The following is a 21,675-nucleotide window of genomic DNA, read 5'->3' as shown; positions in this document are numbered from 1 at the left end:
GCTCAACCGCTGCGCCACTGAGGAGGCCCCTGGCTTGCTTGTCTTAAATAGTGAATGCCCTGTGTGCATTCTCAGTTATTTTGAACTTGGTGAAGAACTATGGAAAACCAGCAGCCTTTGGGAATTGTGAAGAAATTCTTAGCTTCATTTATGCCTAATGATTTCTAAGCATTTTAAAGCAACTTTTTTAAAACGTCTGAAAATTGAGTAGACTGCAGCTTTAAAAGAATAAGATGAATTTTTTTCCTCTCTGTAGCCACCCTACCCTTTGGAGGCCAGAGTATGGGAGTTACATGATTGAAGGGACACCCGGCCAACCCTATGGAGGAACCATGTCTGAGTTCAACACAGTTGAAGACAATATGAGAAAACGTCGGAAGGAGGCGACTTCTTTATTAGAAGAAAATCAGGCACTTTGCACCATAACTTCATTTCCCAGGTTAGCTCCTGTACATGTGCCCAGTAGACACTGCACAGCTTTAGGTTATATTATAGACAGCAAATCATGACACAAGCAATTGACCCTACAATTCTCCCACTTTGCATACAGTTCATGCTTTATATATGACATTTAACAGATTCTACATTAGAACTATAGGCAGAAACTGCATTCCCGCTTCAATAGATAGGTGTTGGCCAGAGCACTGTGGTAAGAGCACTCACGTACACTCAGTGGGGAGGACCACCAGGACTGCTCAGCAGTGTGGCAGCCCTTGAGTGGGGGGAGGGATATAACTGCCCAACAGCTCTGACCCTGTGAGGAGTAGCCGAGTCTCCCAGTGAACACAAAGTGCTCTTGTCACTCAGCTATAATAGTTGTTCCCACTTGTAAGTTGGTGCCAAATCAGAGAGCAGCTATTGAAGGGCTGCCAATAGTGCTCTCGGTTGCTGTCAGTACAGGTAAATTCTGAACAGGGCAGCCATTGGTCACGTTTGGACATTATGCTGAAAAGAAAACTCAGAGTTTATCAAATCCAGTTATAGCTAAAAGTTCATAAAAGTAGTATAAAATAAACAGTAAAGTTATGTTCTTAGCTTAGAATGAGATACACAATATCATACGATTATATGTGGGACCTGTACTTAAGAATGCAGTTCCACCAAATGGTAAATGTGACTTTTCTATGCTAGATATCTGTCAGATTGAGGAAATACACTTTTACCTCCTCAAAGTTCAAAAGAGCCTTGGAGATCGGTATCCGTGGCCTAGAACACTTTGAACTACTTTTACACCATTTTTTTGGGGTCCTGATAAATGTCCACAAAGAACAGGCATTCAGAGTCATACCTTTGATCTCAGAAGGACACTTAAATGGGAATTTTCTTTTTGAAAATCTTATTGAAACATTTAAATAATTAAAGCCTTATTTAAGCAACTCATCAATCATTTAGAGAAGCATCTCATATTCTGTGATTCCTTTGTTCTATTTGTGCAGGCCACTCCCCTTTCGCTGCCAGAGAAGGAAAACCCAGCTGGGTGAGGGTGGGCAGGTTTGTTTGGAAGAGAGTATATGCCTTTGCCCGAATGTTTTAAGGAGTTGGTAAAAAATATGACTGACATTCACTCAGACCTTTTGAGTGTCTGCCCCACACTGGACCGGTGTGGCATGGGGAATGTGTCACAAGCGCAGGCAGGCAGACTTGGCTCTTTGTGAACTAGGGGTAGAGACAAAGAGTAGCCAAATACCCACAGAGCCAGTGAAATACAACAAGAATAATTATCTGTAGAAGCCTTACCTTCTAGCCATGGTAAGTGAAAATAAAAGTATTACTGTATTTTGAAATCAAGAAGGAAAGGAGTACTTGGTTTCTTGTGTAAGCTGTGATTGTTCTCTGTAGTGGGGGGCGGCAGTCCAACACAGTGACCGTGCAACATTTACATTTGGATTAATCAAACTGAAATGAAATGAAAAATTAAGTTCCTCAGTCACATCAGCCTCATTTCAAGTGCTCAGTAGCCACATTTGGCTAGTGACCACCTTATTAGTTTGGGACAGCACAGGTGGTTAACATCCCTTTTGCTGTAAAAGGTTCTCTTGCAAAGAGCTCATCTAGAAGAAAGGAAGTGCCTTGGGATCCTTCCTCCCACACATCCTTCCTACTGAAAAAACACGTCTCTTCTGGAATTCTCATTGGTTAAGAAGCCCTCAGATTTCATAACTCTCCTAAAGGACTAACCAAGGTTGCAAGCTTACAGTAAATAATGCACAGAGCAGCAAATTGCTCCCAGGAACACTTCATGGGACTGGGAACTGTTTTCCAGATAAGATCAGCAAATTCAGTTGTTGTTCACAAGGTAGAGGTAGGCAGCCAACAGGTATTTTATTTTATAAAAGGTAGGGATTGAAAATAAGGCCTAGATTAGTCTTGGCTTTTAAGCCACTTTTCCTAACAGCTGATCTGGGTCCTGACAAGACCCACCCTTGTTTTGCTTCCACTAACTTTGTTAGTCTTTGTCCTCCCTCACTGCACACTTAACAATGACCTTAAAATTCTTCACTTGGAAGAACTGGTGGGTCACTGCAATTAATGTGGAATTTAAGCTTTATATTTAGGAATAAATACAAAACTTTCTATCTCTGAGCTGGAATTAAAGTTCTTCTTTAGGTCAAGTATGAGATTATAGGGTTGGGTTTCAGACTACAGAGCATGATCTCTGGGGACACCTGTAGAGATACTACCTAATCTTGAGGGATTCTGAGGTAAGCTGCGGAGGCAAAAAAAAAAAAAGGGGGGGTGGAGGGGGGAGTCAGTAGAGGAGGATGCCTCAGAAGCTGCCTGGAGGGAATCCTGGATAGTTCACAAAACCAAATGAAGAGACTTGTGTGCTGTAGGTCCCTGCAGTGACATAGAGGGAGGGATAGTATGCAAGCGCTTTGTAGACAATTAGTGAAACTGCCAGGTAAAATCAGTAAAGGGCTAGAAGCACAGCAGAGCTTGGTGAGCGAGGTAAAGTGCAGGGCTTGTTGGAGGTGGTTGTAAAGGGGCACAATACTTAATATTTGTGTGCCGGAGCTTCAAGGGGATCACAGACGTGAAGTGATTTTAACAGGTGGTGATGGCAAGACATAATTAATTCCTGAAAACAAATCCCATCGATTGAGTTATTCAATTTGTTGTAGATTAGGCTGTCCAGGGTTCACGCTGCCCGAGTTCAAGCCCAACCCCGTTGAAGGAGGAGCTTCCAAGTCTCTCTTCTTTCCTGATGAGGCAATAAACAAGCACCCCCGCTTCAGGTGAGTATGACTGTTTAAAAACGGATGTCCTTCCTTCAGAACTGGGACCCTTCCTGAGCATCTACTGAAATCTGACTTGTTTCGAAATTACCCAGGGAATACAACACACACACACTCACACACACAATTAAGAGTATAAATAAGTATGTTTATATACTTGGTCCCCACATCGCTGCTTGTCATTTCTTGTATCCGAGCTTGATTTGTGCATTTTCCAAGTCATCTTAAAGTCATTAGTGTTGCCTCTGTCTTTTGCTTTAGTTAGCTGATATTTTTTTCAGCCCTGGCTTGGGGGGCATTCCCTTAGTTATTCCTGCCTTTTCCTCCCCGTGCAAGTTACCACCAGTATCTGTGATCTGCCTGTCCCACTCTACATACCCTGGCAATCAGGTAAAATAGGTACAACACCTATTACCTAAGAGGCACTCTTCCCCCTTCTCTTCTGTTGACATCTAAATCTGTTAGTTTGTGGTTTAATTCCTGGATTTTAAATCACTTCAAGACCTACACTGAATTGATCTTTGTACCTTGAGTCTCACTTGTCATTCTGAATCTAGGCTGCTGATATAGAGTTAGGGATTTTGGGGTTTCTCCATGTTCATTCCTTTAACAGTCCGAGACACCTGCTATATGCAGAGTCCTCTGGGGAGGACTTTTGGCAAAATTCCCAACTTGCAAATGATAATGGTATGCTAAGGAGAAAGCAGACATTCAGCCTCAAGAAAAGATAACGTATAATGGATGTCAAATATGGTAGCACCAGAGAATCTCCTTGGAAAAAGGAGGGTGCTTGTCACGAAAGGCATCAAGGCAGTCTTCCTGAGGCTGTTGTGGTATTTAAACTGAGTTTTCAGCAACAGGATCCTAATGTGAGCTGCAAATGTAATTTAAAATTTTCTAGTAACCATGTTTTAAAAAAGCAAAAATGTGAATTTAATTTTAATGTATTTTACCTAGCACTATACATTCAAAGTTTATTTCAACATGTAATCAATATTTAAAAGTTATTAAGAAAATTAATTTTTGTACAAAGTCTTCAAAATCTGGTGTGTATTTTACCCTTATAGCATATGTTAATTAGGACTAGCCACTTGTCAAGTGCTCAGTAGCCATAATGCTGTCTAGTAGCTTCTGGATCAGACCTCACAGGTCTAGAGGGTAAATATCAATGTTGCAATTTCGAGGGAGGAGGGAGTAATGCGGTGTTGGGATTCCAGAGATATCTGGGGAAAGTGAGTACTAGCTTGACTTATTTAAGTCTTTGGGGTGAACATGGGAAGTATTAGGGTGAGATCAGACAGTGACAGGCCCCAAATGTTTGAACTTCGTTTGGTGAGTTGCCGAGAGCCAAGAAAAGAGGGGTTAAGCAGGTAGAGAACGGCATTCTCCAAGAATGCCGAAGGAAGTGGGATTAATGCACAGTCTTCTTTCAGAACGTTCCCTCTGAGTATCTTGATCCACATTTATTTTCTGTGAGGCCATCTTATAAAATTAGTTTAATGAGGGATTTCAATCTATTTACTTGCATATAACCAATGTCTTTATATGATGGTTCTTAGGGGACTGATATACAATCTTTGGTTGTCTGTTTTAGTACCTTAACAAGAAATATCCGACATAGAAGAGGAGAGAAGGTTGTCATCAATGTACCAAGTAAGTCTGTAGACAGGTGGGAGAAATGCCTGTTTGAGTTGTTGTTCAATATCTGACTCTCATCCATTTCCTTTTTTTTTTTTAAATACAGTATTTAAAGACAAGAATACACCATCTCCATTTATAGAAACATTTCCCGAGCATGACGAGGCAGCAAAGGCTTCTAAGCCTGATCACATTTATATGGATGCCATGGGTTTCGGGATGGGCAATTGCTGTCTCCAGGTAATATTTCAAATATCCACAGTTGCAAAGTGTCCTCTTGCATTTCTACTCATGAACTTCTTCATATGTGCATGTTTCCTTTTTTAAAAAAACAAATCCCATTTTAATCAGGTTGAAATGGTAGCACTGGTGTACTGAAGTTACTTTACTAAATACATTGAAAGCTTTTTTTTTGACAGAGAGTGTACAGAATCTGCAGTTGAACATAAAGGTATATTATTGTTAATTAACTTGTGAACTATCCCATGGTCACTATCTCTATTCTTTGTACCTAATTTCTGCTGCCATCTAGTGATGGGCGAGTTTTGAGGTTGTAAACATCACTCAATCTCTCATTTTTGAAAATGAGCTCAGATGGATGCACTCCAATAATTTTATGATCTCAGGGAAGAATTGTTTGTACTTTTAAATTTTCACATTCATGTCAGGCCTTCTAGCACTATAAAAAAATAGTTAGCAGCCTGTGTTCGCTTGCCCCTGGCTAAGTTACACAGGAGATAAAATTTCCTTTCTCTGTTTACCCAGTTAAAACTTCCCCTGGATCTAATCAGATTACTGGTGCCCCTGGCAGTGATTGTACCCAAACTCACTCAGGACCTGGGCAGGATTGCACAGAGTCCATTAGGCAGCCAGGGGCTTGCATTAGGGATTTGGCCAGCACTACTCTGGTAATAGGGTAACTCCCCCAATTTTGGCCTCAGTTTTCTCATCAGTTAAAAGAAGCGTTTGTTTTTAGGTCTCTTTCAGGTATGATTCTAAGCTAATATTTATTTTATTGTTTATATTAACAGAAGTGCTTGTCTTAACCTTTAATGTGAATAAAACCATGTTAGGACAAGAGTAGAAGCTGCACGAAATACAAAATTGAGAATTTCAAATGAAAAAGAGAGTCCTCTTGTTATCATCCAAGGAGATTTTATGCAGTTCTATTCACTTTGACTGATTAGAAATGGTGTCTTTCGAGGCCTGGATTTGTGCAAAGCCTGTCCCCATGTGAGGCCCACTGAACCGCCAGCCTGAGTGTTCTCAAAGGGGCCAAGAAGCCCAGCCTGGTTCGCACAGTCTAATAGCGGCAGCATCAACACGTGCCTTTCTGCACAGACGCCTTGGATATGTTTATTTTTATACCTATGTATAACCAAAATTGAATACCTGGGTCCAGTTTTTCCATGCTATAAACTGTTTAAATAAGTGTGGCCACAGATAAAATTGCCTACTTTTCTGGCTTACATAGATAATATTTAAAAAATGTATCTTCCAGTATAGGTCAGTAAATTTCCTTAACAAATGGTCACACTTAATGAAAAAAAAAAACAAAAAAAAAAACCTTTTGACTATTAACTGTATATCTACTTTCTTACCTTAATTGCAAATAATTTCCAAAGAACTTTTAAGCCCTAGAACTTAGAGTACATAGCTTTAACATTGGATCAGTGCTGTTGGAGTACCAATCACTTTTCCTTGGTTTAACATTAAGCCAGGTGTTTTGCCATGGATAGCACAGTCATGCCTTTCCACAGAGGTAATCTTTCCCTTGAAACACTATTTATAGAAATGATTGTTTTAGTCTTAGGTAGTTAACATTTTTATTGTCTGAAGACACAATTCCCATCCAATTTAAGTGTTGTCCTGAGTTTAGGAATAAGTTTTCTTCTCAGTGGCATGTCTAGCACCCCCATTTCAATATTTCACTTAAAATCATTAGCACAGATAATGTGAAGTGTGTGGCAGATGAGACACTGTGAACCCTACTTTGCATCCCTTAACCAGGAACCCTTTACTGCTTATCTCAGTAAAGTGGAAAAGTAGTGTAATTTTAAAGGTTAATGGAAAACTTACCATACAGAGCAAAAAACATTTTAACCACAGTCAAATTCTTAACTCTTGGGGTACTTTTCAGGAATCATTTAATAATAAGTTCATGTCAGTAAGTTCATGCATATTTTGCTTGGTTGCCCCCCTGCCTCAAATCATGTGAATTCAAAACTGAGTTCTAGATAAGTTGTTAGGTGTCTAACACAGATTTTTCAGATGTCTTCTTTTTTCTCCTTCCACTAGTTTCCTAGTGACACTGCTTTTCTTTATCTATTTTAAAGGGCACCAAAAGCCCAAACTGTTAATATATTCATTCCTTCTAAAGATATAAGAACTTTTTTCCTTCCCCTAGTAAAACCATTATTCACAGTGATAATTGATTTGGTAATGGGTACATCAACTGCGCAGAGTAAGGAAGCTAGAGACTAATATATTTAGAATAGCTTACTGAATATATTTAGAATAACTAAGTCACTTCAGTGTTGTAGCCCAGCTTTTGAATTCTAGTTTACTGATTTTCATACACATACTTTTCTAGGATTTGCAATTATTACACATTTGCTAACACAAACATGATTTGTGTTCCCTACCCCTTCTACTGCCTCCCACCCCAAAGAAGCCAGTTTGTTTGGGTTCCTCTTGGATAATTGTCATGAGAGGACTTGTATTAATTATGAGATCTTTTTCTCCACCTAACTTAAATGTCTGTCTTAACCCACTTGCGATCTGTCCATCCTCAGGATATCATCAATGCCTTCTCCCCAAGTATTTCACCAGCTCAGACTTTTCTTCTAAGCACCATCCCTGGATACCCAGCCACTTAGAGTGTTTCTTTGTCTGTTCCTTGGCCTGTTCCTTGGCTTCCTAAGCCCTTTGTGACATGGTACCTCTACTTCTGTCTGTCCTAGGAAACCACTCAAGTCAAAACCTAAGTCATGCCCTCACTCTCCACCCCACTGGTTGCCAGAACCTGCTCTCTTTGTTCTGTAGTGCCTCTCCACCAACCCTCCTCAACTTTCCCCGTAACAGGTATAGAGTCATTCCTGTTCTCCCTGCCCCAGTCTTGCCCCCTTCCAAGCTAGTCCCCATACTGCCACCAGTGAACTTCGAAACCCATTGCTAGCATCACCAAATCATCTTTGTACCAAAGTTTGTATTACCCCCAAGCTAACTGGAGTCAAGTGGGGAACTATGGAAGGAAATAAACCAGTAAAAAGAGGAAATGGCTTGCTGAACTTCATCATTCATCAAGCATCTATTTTTTTCCTGACTTCTTAATATTATTTAACTTAGGAATTTATTTACTTATATTAGTTGTGCCTATATATATTGGAACATGACTGAATACTTTTTTTTTTTTTTAAAAAAAAGCAGAGTTCATCCACAACAGCCTTTGAACAAAATTCCTGGTTGTGTTGTCACCGATGGAATGCCCATCACATACCAGGCACCCTCTCTACTCTATCTTCCTTCTCAGACTTTACCCTTGGGGAAGTCCTGAAGCTAATGAGTCTTTGTTGCTGTTAATACCTTGCAATTCTTAAATAGGTAACATTCCAAGCCTGCAGCATATCTGAGGCCAGATACCTGTATGATCAGTTGGCTACTATCTGCCCAATTGTTGTAAGTAGATCTTTATTTAAATACTTATTTGTGTGAAGACTGCGAGTGCAAAATTTGTTGTGTGCTAGTCAAGAGTTCACTTAAGACTTCATTTGGAAATGAACATAAACATAAATGGTATTCAGATTTAGAGCTAATGATAACTCAAAGCAGTGGAGAGTTACTGTTGCAGAAAGACATTAATAAAGTGTCAGGTGTAAGCATTGTCATTTTCCCTTCCTCATGTCCCTGTAATATAGCAAGGGTGACTTACATGTGTGAAATCTAAGAACTTGAGCCTGGTGTATTTCGTGATGAGAAAGCAGGCACAGGTAGATGGAATGGAACTATGCAGAGGTTGTATAAACTGATTCTTGAAAGAAAGAAAGAATTGCATGCAGCTTTTTTCAACATGTAAGTGCTGAAGGTGCTGACTTGTGTTTGTTTCTAGATGGCTTTGAGTGCTGCATCTCCTTTTTACCGAGGCTATGTGTCAGACATTGATTGTCGCTGGGGAGTGATTTCTGCATCTGTTGATGATAGAACTCGAGAGGAGAGAGGACTGGAGGTGGGAATAACTTTCCTTACTAGCCTTTTTAAATCAAGAAGGTAAAACGGGGTTATTTTGACTACTTGCAATTTTGAAGTCTCTCTTAAATTTTTATCCTGAGTAGATCAATCATACATGAAAAGAAATTCACATAAACCTGTCTTTATTTCTGGCCTCTGGTTTCACAGTGTTTGTTTCAGGGAGAATATATGGAAATGTGATTTGGTTTGGGTGGGAATTAACTTTTATCATTTTTTGACATCTGTATTTGTGTTAACTTCTAAAATTAGTAGTACCATTTTCTTATAGTTTGGAAGTTAATGTTGATGGCTGTTAATGTTGATGAGTAATGCTGTCCTACCACTGCTCTGGTCTTTATGTAATTATTCCTAAATTGTTGAACATGCGTTCAGCTTTAAATAATGAAATAAACTTTAAAGGATAGGTTATTTGATACCCTCATTTTATTTTGGCATTTATTTTCCTAATTTAGTAAGGATGAAAGTGATATGCTAAAAAAAAAAAAATGAGTAAACCACCTTAACTTATACCAGAGAAAAACCTACTTAAATTGCATCTAGATATTGTAATATAATTTTCCCTAATGATGCTTTTCAGGGTTAACCTTTTTTTCTTTTTTTAGGCTCTTATGTTAAGATTGAATATTCTTCTCTAGTTACCATATATAAAATATTTAGCATTTTAACATAGCTATGTGGGTGTTTGTTTCCAGATCATTTAATGTGGCATTTTTTTTTTTTTTCAATTTTAGCCGCTGAAGAACAATAACTATAGGATTAGTAAATCCCGATATGATTCAATAGACAGTTATTTATCTAAGTGTGGTGAGAATTATAATGACATTGACCTAACGATTGATAAAGAAATCTATGAACAGCTGTTGCAGGAAGGTAAGAATTTGTTCCTTTTTTCTAGGTTTGATTATACACCTTTAGTTCTTCAAAGCTCCTTTAAACTTTTTTGCTGACATCTGGTCTGGTTTCTGTTTTTAGTGTGAAGTCTCTAACTTTTCTAATGAGGCTGCTTGTTCCTAAAGTTTCAAGTTACAAATACTTGTGAGATTTTCTTGACTTTTAGCAAAGGGAACTTACTTTGGAGGTGTGTATCTAGGTCCACACCAGTGCCCCAGCAGGCGTTGTGTAAGTAACCAGTAAAACTTTTGACACTTCCCCAGTGTCCACAGGACTAAATCCTGGTCCACATGAAAACAGGGAATAAGCCAGCCATTTCTAAGCCTTGTAGATACTCTTTCTTCAAACTTCCTGGGCTTCTAAGCCAGTGGAGTGTTGAGTTTTGGAGTGAGTCTCCCGCATGGCCTCTCTTCACAGGCATTGATCATCTCCTGGCCCAGCATGTTGCTCATCTCTTTATTAGAGACCCGCTGACTCTGTTTGAAGAGAAAATACACCTTGATGATGCCAACGAGTCTGATCATTTTGAGGTAGGCAACTTCTTGGTTTTAAATGCATTTAAACATGTTTTAAATGCCAAGATGGAGGCAGTTTTATGTATCTGCAAGGAATTAGTGACGTTGGGAATCTTATAATCTCACATGCCTTTCATTACCCAGTGCAGTAAAGAACTAAGAAAAATTTTAAATTGGTTTAAAGTACCCTTATTTTATGATTCTTAGTGGTTATATCTCAAGTTCTGATTTTTTTCAGTGTTTTCCTCTTTTTTGCACAAAATGCAAGCATGCTGCACAAAACCTAAAATGACTAGTCATTTCAGTGATGCCCATGTGTCACGCTGTTTCTGTTAAACATTTGCTGCTGTTTTTCTAGCAGGTCACATACCAGGGAAATGTTACCTTGTACCTTTTTTATATTTATAAGTTGAAAAGTATTTGATATGGACATTGAATAGTCTTCTATTAAATATCAGATCATCCCACTATTTACCTGAACATGTGGAAAGTTGATTTTGTTCTCTGCTTTTGTCTTATAGAATATTCAGTCTACAAATTGGCAGACAATGAGATTCAAGCCCCCTCCTCCAAACTCAGATATTGGGTGGAGAGTAGAATTTCGACCCATGGAGGTAAGACACACACATGGACTTGAACTGACCCAAAACAGCCATCCTCCCATTGCCCATCAGACTTCTGAAGCTCTTATCAGAGGCTCTTGGAGTAATTAAAAGGCAATATAAAACAAGTTGTACATGTTAAAAGCAAGATACAAAGCTACGGAGGACTGATTACTGAGAATAGATAGTGGAGGTATAAGAGGTGACTTGGGAGGGACCTGTCAGGAAAGGTCAGGTTTCTGTGATTGGTCTGTAGTAACTTCTCTTGGCTTCTGTGTAGGTTCAGCTAACAGATTTTGAGAACTCTGCGTATGTGGTGTTTGTGGTGCTGCTTACCAGAGTGATCCTTTCGTACAAGTTGGATTTTCTCATTCCACTGTCAAAGGTAGGAATGTGTCTCACTAAACTGATGTTATATATATAAATGAACAAATACATCCACAGATATAGATTATCTGTGGATGTATTTGTTCATTTATATATATTTCAATATCTGACCTCGTTTAGAATTGTTCACTCTAAACTTCCTTCCACCCTATTTTTTCTTTCTAAATCTAAGTTTATACTATAGGTTTTGGTATTGTGTTGGTGGATTCCTAGTGGGGGATGGGTGCTAACCGCAACTACTTAGCCAATTTAAAAGCGATTCAGAATTGCGTTTGAAAAACCCACTTTATTTCCAGAGGTTTTCAATTCAAGGTGATAGCTGGAGTGAGATCCACAAACTGATTTTTTTTCTCTCAGAAATCCCATTTTGATTACAATATTAAAACTAGGATGGGAGGAGTTAAAAATGGAACTAAAGTGGAGGTGTTTGTAGAGAACGTAGATGGCATTGAATGATCAGAAAACAAATTTGAATTAATTAGCCCCATCCCAACACAAACCAAAAAATGAACTTTCCCGGCAGAGGCTTGAAAGAGTTTCAGTCTTGAGGGAGCAAAGCTGTGGGGCCTGGGGCAGTGGCTAAGTAGAGGCCTTTGTTTCCTGGGCCAGTGAGTCTCCTGGCACAGAGTGACCAGGAAAAGCTGCTAGGCAGAAAGAGAGGTTTGCTGAGGTTTAGCGCCAGAGAAAAGGAGAAGCAGAGCATGCCTGTGACACAGTGAGCGTGGAAGAAGGAATAAATCTGGCTAGCCCAGCATCTGCTCCCAAGATACCTCACTCCCTACTCCCTGCATAAATGGGGTCTCCAGCCTGGTCCCACCCAAACACCCTGAAAGGAAGCCTAGCCAGCAGCCTGTCTCTGCTTGCTAGATTCAGACCAAAAATAACAAAGATAACCCAAGTTGCCCATATGGGTTTATCTACTGGGGGAGATCAGCTCCTCTAAGGGAGAATCCTTGTCTAAACCTTTGTTTGCAAGTATATGAATAGCTATCTGAAAATCAATAGAAATTGAAAGCTTTTAATAGATTTAAAGAGAGGGCCCCAGTTGGGCCTATAGATTATATTATCCTCAGTGAGACACTTATAAAGCAAATGAATATTTTGAAAGACAAAAACAGCGTGACACATGGGCATCACTGTAGGAATACTAGTTAAAACTACAATAATTAGCTAAGGGATACATTTAAAAAATATATATTGAAAGTGACACCAAAGACATAAAACATGGTGGTGGGGGGGGAAGGTGGGAAGCAAAAATGTGGAGCTTTATGAGTTCAAAATTAAGTTGCTGCTAACTTAAAACAGACTGTTAAATATATAGGCTGTTTGTTATATGCGAACGTCCAGGTAACCATAAAGCAAAAAACATATTAGAAACACACTAGCAGTATCTCAATATAACACTGAAGAAAGATGTCAAACTATAAGATTGCAAGTATAAACAAAGGAACTACAAGAACAAATTGAAAATTAACAAAAGAAAATAAACAAAATGGCAGCGATACATACCTATCAATAATGGCTTTAAATGTAAATGGACTGGATTCTCCAATTCAGTCAGTCACTGTGCTATGTAAATAGACATATTCTCTAGTCAAAAGACCGAGCGCGGCTGAATGGATTTGAAAAAAAGAAGACTCATCCTGTATGCTGCCTGTTCACGTTAAGGATCCACCAACTGAATGTATGGTTTCACAGTTTGAGGGAGAGCGGGCAGGGGGAGAGGGTCAAAGGATTGGGATATGTGGGATGGTAGCAGGAGGGAGAAAGTCCTTGGGAAAATGGAGAATTCACAAAGAGTATTTTTTTTTACCTGTGAATTAGTTGACCTGGCCAGAGCCACCAGGTAGGCTGACAGGATCGGTGACCTTCTGTGCTTGGAGGGCCAACCTTATTCCAGATCTGACAACCTGCCGACTTTTTCCTTTTTATAAGCAAAATGAGATACTAAGACCCCAGTGGTAGGGAGGATAGGATGCTGCACCCGAAGTCAGGAGAACTTGACTCTCTGCTCTGGTTGACCTGGGACTTTGAGTAAGTCACTGTGCTATGCCAGGGGCAAACCACTTGCCTGGGTTCACTCACAAAGGTGATTTGAATTGCAGATTGCCTACATGAATATAAGTTTTTGCTTTGTTTTTTAAGGTAAACTTCTCAGAATTCCCTAATCGTTGTTAAAAAGCACATAGCAATCTATGAGTGACACAGACCCCACATAAATGCAAAAAGTCTGTTCTTGCAACTAGAAAGCATGGAGGGGAGAGCTGAGTCACTCTCGGAGTGTACCCTAATTGCAGTAGCCAGGAAGGATCTAAACTTATGTGTTTGGTGAAGAATGTTTTGACTTAGTAGTGATTGTTTTTCTTCCTTAGGTTGATGAAAACATGAAGGTAGCTCAGAAACGAGATGCTGTCTTGCGGGGAATGTTTTATTTCAGGAAGGATATTTGCAAAGGTACTACATTTTCTTGAATTTCTAGGGTCCCCTGAGCCTCTGACAGGCCACTAAAGAACCCCTGCTCTCTGCCCTGGCAGGTGGCAACGCTGTGGTGGATGGCTGTGGCCCACCCCGGAACAGCACGGAGCTGGCAGCAGAAGAGTACACACTGATGAGCATAGACACCATCATCAATGGGAAGGTAGGGCCCCCATAGCACACCCCACAGCTTACATCCATAGGCAGGGCGTAACCACATGTCCTGCTTCTTGTAGGAAGGGGTGTTTCCTGGACTGATCCCAATCCTGAACTCCTACCTGGAAAACATGGAAGTGGATGTCGACACCAGATGTAGTATTCTGAACTACCTGAAGCTCATTAAGAAGAGAGCATCAGGTGTGGTGTTTTCTGCTTTTCTGTCTCTTTTTGAAATCGCATAATATAGGTAGAACCTCCCAATCTTACAGTATTGTTTCTTAAAGTAATCTTTTTCAAGTATGCCACATTTTTATCAGTGCTCACCTTTCCACATTATGACACCTCTGCAGTTGGATACACCTCCTAATATTTGACAGTCCATTTGATTAGCAGTATTTTGTTTGTACCAATTCTTGGGGACAGTGGTACATCTTCATGTCGATGGCATCTTAGATGATGGTATCTGGATGGCCTAATCATCATATATCCAGCTGTGTTCATTGAACATCATGGCTCTTTTTATACAGCTAAGTAACGATAGGTTCAACAAGCAGCACACCTAAGATGTATGGTTTTTCAGCCTGTGTCCATACAGTGGACATCCTAGGAACCTCCTTCTTTGTCCACTTAGAGGGCACAACACTGATGTTGTCTGACAAGTGCCTGGTCAAGGGGAGCAGCAGTCTTGGTGCTTGTGACATCTATATTTCTCTTTAGGAATCTGGAACCTTTCTGGAGACACAAGCAATAACTCCCTCAAATGATATGTCTTCCAGTTTCTCTCTCCATTTACTCTGCTTACTGTTCTTTACTCTCTCCACCTCTTTGATCAAGGTTGACTGTGGGAAATTGAGGACCTACTCTCCCTGAGGTAGTCTTATGACTCTGGCTTATGTGATCTTAGCCTTCTAGCTAGACGGGAGGACACAGGCTCTGGTACATGTGCTGTCTCCCTTTTCTCAAGAGCTGGCAGTGTGGTGTTTGGGGAGCATCTAACAGCCACCATAGCTTGATGCAGTTGCCTGTCCCCACCCTAAAATTCTTACCTCAGGAGTAAGATGTCAAATACTGGGAAACGTGCAGCTACATAAACAGGTCATACTGATTTTTCTTCAAGATTGTGTTTATGAAACACTTCTATTATTAACTTATGTGTCTTCTTTTTCCTTTAGGAGAGCTAATGACAGTTGCCAGGTGGATGCGGGAGTTTATCGCAAGCCATCCTGACTACAAGCAAGACAGTGTGATAACCGATGAAATGAACTATAGCCTTATTTTCAAGTGTAACCAAATTGCAAATGAATTATGTGAATGCCCAGAGTTACTTGGACCAGCATTTAGGAAAGGAAAATACAGTGAAAGTAAAACTGACTCTTCCAACTAGCTGTCCTGCAGAAGGAGAAATACATTGCTGTGTGTTGTAGAACCCACCCTGTGGACCTCCCGCCCATGTGTCGGTATGAAGACCAAACAATAGAACTCAGTGTTTTTGCGCCAGTCCACCAGACCTGGATTTAAAGGCTGCCTTCAGTAGGTAAATCTAGAGTTTATACAGTGTACATAGTAAAGTATTTTTATGATTAACAATGTATTTTAATAACATTGTATCTAAAGTCATTGTGAACTGGCTTGTACATTTTTCAATTCCTACTCTGGAAAAACTACTGTCAAAGCAGTTTTGTAAATGTAGCGTGCTGGTAATTGTACTATACCTGCATTCCAGAGTTTAAAACGTTTACTGTAAAATTTTTTTAAGACGTTACCTGGGACCTGATTTCCTGAAATTTATCACTTCACTTTAAAAAGTTTGTTAATTTTCTTTGAGTCATCTCCTTTGTTTTATACATAAAATCACTACGAATCCACTGAAGTGCTTCAAGGGTAATCTTGGATTTCTGGCACCTTATCTATGATGTTTTTCTGGTAATCAGAATAGCTGCCAAAGCGTGCGGCACCAAGTGAAACCTACCGAACTGACGGCTGTTATAAAAGGTACTTTTGTTCTTTGTTTAGATTTGCAGATCCAGGCATAAGTTTAAAAATAACTCTGTAGGAATAAGGGCAGTTACCACCAAGTTCACATGTAGTGATTTTTTTTTTTTAATTAAAAAAAGGGAAAGAATTATTTACAAAGAAAATGAGGGGAAGAATCACTTTTCTTCCCGTACGTATCAAGAATATTGTCAAAAATGGCACCACCTCTTCTCTTGTGGCCCCTGTTTATTCTGTAAACTTAAATTTTCAAATCAAATGCAGTTGCTTAGGTTTCTGTTCTTTCTTTCAAGTTTCCAGTAAGCATATTCATACACATTTTTCTGAAGCCATTTACTCTACGTTTTACCTAAGAATATTCTACAGCTGCTTATGAAACCCAAATAAATCATGATATATACACTAAGTTATGTGAATCAGGACCCTAAATGTTGAATTGTAAATAATTTAAGTTTCCTTAATTGTTAAAGCTTTTTGTTGATGTTATTTTTCAGTTAAGTCTTAACTGCTTCTGAAATAACTATGTATAGATTATGCAAATCTTTACAGGCATATTTAAATTGTAATGCTAAGTTCAAGAGATTTTGACAAAGCTGTTTCAGCTAAGCTTCTTTATGTATAAAAACTAGGTTTTGTTATATTTCATACAGCATTTCAGAGGATTAATGGAAATGCCTGCTTTTCATTTGCAATATGTTGTGTATATCAGAATGTAAAAGGGCAGATGAACTGTGGTGTGAGGAAATAAAATGGAATTAGCATTCTGAAAACCTGAATGTGTGAGTTCTACAACTACACTAGGATGGCAATATGTTGTGTTGTGTTTTTTTTTTTTTTTTTTTTAATTAGCCCAGATAGTGCATGAAATTGTTTCTCTTCGGGATCCTCAGATGTTTTTAGAAAGAAGCACAGTTTGAAAACAGATACTTCCTCTCTTAGTAGCCGACATGCCTGTTGGGAAGGGAGGGCTTTGATGTGGAACTGAAATGATCACTCACTGTAGATTTTACTTTTCCTGCAAACTACTGCTGTGCCAAGTCAGTGCTCACGTGGTAGGTCCTGAGTAAGTTGCTGTGTGCACACACAATGTGGAACCAAGCTTAGCCGAGGTTTCGCCATTTTGTATATCCTCCACCTTGATATGTTAGTCCTTGTCCAGCCGCATTCCGGAGATAGTTTCAGCAGTCACAACCCTCACTCCACTTGGTGACGAAAAAGCAGACCACCCCAGCCGCCAATGAGGGCAGTCCTATCCCTATCCATAAATGGGACAGCATCTCTAACCGTCCAATCAGTTTGAAACTGTAACGGTGCGCCAAAATGCCTTTGTAGTAGCCAGTGAGTAATTGCCAGCTTCTTTCAAAATTCGCGCCACTAATGACCCTATAAGATACCCCTGCTTCCTCTGTTCGGGGCTCTCGACCTCTGCCGTTGCATCGGTGCATGTCGAGGGCCCGGACTTGAGCCAGTAATAAACTCGTTTTGCATTTATATCAGCTGTCTTTGGATTCTTGGAGGCTATGCTCGCCGAGTCTGCTGATCTTGGGCACAACACTGATCTACACTGGCAAGACTTAGATTGAGCCCACAAGTCCTGAAGAGCTTGCAGTCCATGTCTTTGGATTAACGTCCCTCTCCTACCTCCCTCCACCCCCAAGTTCATGTAATTACATCTTCATCTGGGAAGTTCACCTCTCCCAGAGCTCTGACTTCATCTGAATGATCTTACAGTGGTGCTTATCAAACTAAAGTACATAGAGATCTCTTAGGGTACTTATTGAAGTGAACTTTTGGGCTTAGTGCATCTGGGGTGGCCCCTGTTTCTGCATTTCTAACAAGCTTCCAGGTAATGCTGATGCTCTGTGGGCCACACTGAACCTAAGTTAGAAATAAATGAACTTCAAGCTGCTAATGACACTTTTTTTTTTTGCTGTGTTGTCTCTAGGTTTCTCTTACTGAAAACTAGGTAATGGGCCACTATCTCCATGACAGAGCAAATGCCACCTTTCATGAGCTTGAATGCTGAGCTGAGAGGCCGGAGGTTTAGCAATGGAACTATAATGAGCCAAATGAACAGGGCTTTCTCCTTGCTGGAAGTAGCGTGGCTGAGAGCAGACTCTTAGACCCTTGCTTAGAACACAAATCAGCTGGCTGCTGCTTGGCTGATTTCTAACTCAAGTCTAGTTTCCTGCCCATCAAGTCTCATGGATGAGTAGATTTCCTCCTGACCTCAGCCTGTCCCTGCTCTGCCACCTGGCTTACTTCTGAGAAATGGAGGGAGCTCACTTCAGCCGTCTCCATCTAAACCACAAAAATTAACCAAGAGACATGTGGACATCCAGGATGTGGTGCAGGTGAGGCCATGTCTCTGAGGAGTTTCTGGGGACCTCTAACCTTGCGGAGAGAAAAGAAGTGTTCATCATGCAGCTGGGAGTGCTAGACATGGGGAGAGGCCCCATGAGAAGTGTGGCTGAGGTCAGGTCACAAAGCTCTGCTAGCTGAGGGACCCTTTCCAGACAGACTGCTCAAATTGCAAGGCCTTCAGAGGTGCTGCTAATAAGCTTTCCCCTCTTTCCTAGAAGATAAGCTAATGAGTCCTACCAGCTGCTCTCTCTTCTCCATTATGCTTCTGTGTAAATATTTAGCATTCCCTATAAACGCTTCTGAAAATACTCGCCAAGTGATTTTTAGAAAATGCAAATTAGAAGGAATCTGATGAGGTGTGACTGGAAATGAGAAGACATTTTGGGTGATGTTGCCTGGGAAGATATACTCTTTGGACAATTTGCATTTTCTTGGCAAGTGGAGGCCGAAATAGGCAGAATAATCCTTAAAGCCTCTTTCACACCTAATGTCCTATGAAATGAAACATTCCAAAGCTAAATATGCAAGATGTGTTAAGAGAAGAGCGTGGACTATAATAGAGGATAGAAAAGAACTGTTGACAACATGGATGGATAGTGTCAGGTTGAAGGAGTAAAGAACATATACTCTGTGGTTCTAGTAACAAATTCCAGAAAAGACAAAAGTAAGTGATCATTATCCATGTCCACTCATGCTTCCCTCTGGGTGAGAGTGGATGAGTATCAAATGGAAAGACATTTGAAAAAATTTCTAAATGCTAGGCATTCTGTATTTTAACCTGAGTGATGACTGCCACTGAGCTGTGCTCCTAAGATGAGTGCATTGTACATACACACTTACACCTCAAACCCAAAAAAGTGGGTAAAAAAGGATTTAGAAGGTAGAAGAAAAGGAAATTTTCTGAGCAAAAATTAGCTCTCTACCTGTGGTGTATGTGTTGAATAGCTTAATGCTTTTGAATACATGATGTCTTAATCATGTCATTTTAATGAAAGCAGCTTGACAACTAATATCAATCAAAATGATTGTGTTCTGAAGTTATTAGATTTGTCAAGACTGGGTTTTGGGGGTTACAAATATTTCTTGTATAAAAGCAGGAGCATAGACTTGAGTTGAAATCCTGATGTTTATACATACTGGCTAGTGACTTTGCGTTGTAAATGCTTCGTCTTACTTCACCTGTGCAAAGGACATGAGAATATTTTGCAGAGTTGCTATCAGGTGGGAATCAGGTGACAAACTGTTAGGCAAGCTATGTTTATTCCTACCCTTTGCCTCTAGAATGTCAGGACACTACTGTATTAAAGGTGACATAACCCGTATTTAGCCTTCCTCACCCACTGCTCCCCTCAGCAGTGTATTTCAGTCAATACGCCTGTTCTGTTCTCCACTCTATGGTGAATCCTATCACCGTCCCACACCTCTGGCCTGTACTCCAGTTCTTATATATGCTTAAATAAATAAATCTTTTTTTTTTTTTTTAAAAAGTAATAATTTACCCTTCTAAGAAGTCAGTGAAGGAGTCAGCAGAGGAAAAACAATTATACTGATAAAACAGGAAATACATTTCTGGGGGAAATTAGTGAAACACGAGAAGTTCCTCTTGTTTTTATATCCTTAGTTATCACCACCCAAACACAGTCTGGTGAGTTTCCTAGAAACTTCCTTCTTTCTCCCTTTTCCAAAATAAAACTAAGTGTTCTGAATATTATTGGCCTTCTTGCCAAGTAAGAAGCTTGGCATATTCAAGACTCTGGGTTGCAAGTAACTGTAAACCCCATATCCAATGGCTTTAAGAAGGAACTCTACCAGAGCATCCTGAGAGGTGGCACTGGTTTCAAGCCCAGTCTGTCGATGGGGAGAGGTTTGGGGTGCAGGGAAGTCGGATGTGACCGGGTCCCGTCTCTGGTCTGTGCTGGCCCTATGGTGTTTTTACTCCCAAGCAGGTCCTCCTTCTCTATTCAACACTCCCTCCCCACAGCAACTCAGCGACTTGCAGCAACTACAAGTACACATCTCAGTAGCTGGGCAAACCTGAGTTTCTTGTTGCCAAAAACCCGTAGGATAGTCTGGTGTCCGATTTCATGAAGAATCATGTGCTTAAGTGTCAGGAGGCTGGATTCTAAACCATGTGCTTTGTCAGGAGACTAGTATTTGATGTTGGGCAAGGCATTTGCTCTTTCTGAACGTCAGTTGTTTCATTTGCAAAATAAAAGGATAAACCCTCAATGCTATATTAACTCTGTTCCAGAGCTAATATTTTAGTTTTTTAATTTTTATTTTATATATTTTTTACATTATTTTTCATTTTTGTACAATGTGTGCATTTTCATCTTGGTTATCGTCCCCATAAAATTCCCACCTCCCCCCCCTTGTTTTGATCCTACTACATTCTCCCACTCTGTAGTGTGTTTCTGGTTTATAGTTGCCTGTTGATTTTGATTTTTACTTTATTATAATTAGTATTTTTCCTGATTCCTTATTTAGGTTCTTTTTTAAAAGATTTATTAATTTATGTATACAAGAATTGGGGTACAGGCCAGAGGTGTGGGGGGTGAAAGGATTCATCAGAGACAGAGTGGGGAACAGAACAGGCAGATTGACTGAAAATACTGCTGAGAGGAGCAGCAGGTGAGTCAGGAAAGGTCTGCTGCGCCATGTGGGTAGCTCCCTGGCTGAGCTCGCACTGCAGAGGCTGTGATAACTTCATAGTGCTGTGCTTAACCCCTTGCGCCACCAGGGAGGCCCCTTTATTTAGGTTTTCTAAATTCCTGCTATGAGTGAGACCATTCAGTATTTTTCTTTTTCTTTCTGGCTTATTTCACTGAGCATGCTCCCTCCCAGCTCCATTCACAAACTCTTCCAAAAACTTGAGAAGGAAGGGAAAATACCAAACACGTTCTATGAAGCCAACATTACAGTAATACTTCTTTAGTTTTACACAATAAAAACTTTTTAACTCTGGCATTAGATAGTAGTGCCCTCTAGAGGTCTATTTGATAGTGGCCTTTTTATTTTATTTGGTTACAAATATTTAACCCACAGAGACACCTTTTAAACAGTTACTAAAAAAGAAATAACATACTGAAAACCATTTTATTTCTACTCTCCTTTTAAAGTGTAAGTAGACATATTCTAACACAGCATTTAAAACCATGAATTTCACTT

General features: G+C 39.9%; 1 protein-coding gene across 1 annotated transcript in view; it reads left to right on the top strand.

The window, feature by feature from the left end:
- Window positions 1–17,654, top strand: part of GCLC (glutamate-cysteine ligase catalytic subunit) — a 39,663-nt gene extending 22,009 nt beyond the window's left edge. Inside the window, exons 3-16 of the mRNA XM_037519874.2 lie at window positions 257–439; window positions 3,123–3,236; window positions 4,831–4,889; window positions 4,981–5,114; window positions 8,478–8,552; window positions 8,983–9,099; window positions 9,854–9,992; window positions 10,431–10,543; window positions 11,050–11,142; window positions 11,411–11,515; window positions 13,890–13,971; window positions 14,052–14,155; window positions 14,229–14,349; window positions 15,324–17,654. Coding sequence (XP_037375771.1) covers window positions 257–439; window positions 3,123–3,236; window positions 4,831–4,889; window positions 4,981–5,114; window positions 8,478–8,552; window positions 8,983–9,099; window positions 9,854–9,992; window positions 10,431–10,543; window positions 11,050–11,142; window positions 11,411–11,515; window positions 13,890–13,971; window positions 14,052–14,155; window positions 14,229–14,349; window positions 15,324–15,535 — 1,651 coding nt within the window. The 3' untranslated portion in view covers window positions 15,536–17,654. The remainder of the gene's footprint in view (window positions 1–256; window positions 440–3,122; window positions 3,237–4,830; window positions 4,890–4,980; window positions 5,115–8,477; window positions 8,553–8,982; window positions 9,100–9,853; window positions 9,993–10,430; window positions 10,544–11,049; window positions 11,143–11,410; window positions 11,516–13,889; window positions 13,972–14,051; window positions 14,156–14,228; window positions 14,350–15,323) is intronic.
- Window positions 17,655–21,675: the final 4,021 nt, after the last annotated feature.

This window comes from Talpa occidentalis, unplaced genomic scaffold (genome assembly GCF_014898055.3).
Source record: "Talpa occidentalis isolate TD23 unplaced genomic scaffold, MPIMG_talOcc4v2.1 talOcc4.2, whole genome shotgun sequence".
NCBI lineage: Eukaryota > Metazoa > Chordata > Mammalia > Eulipotyphla > Talpidae > Talpa > Talpa occidentalis.
Note: the sequence above shows the minus strand (reverse complement) of the source record. Positions and strands in the feature narration are given on the sequence as shown.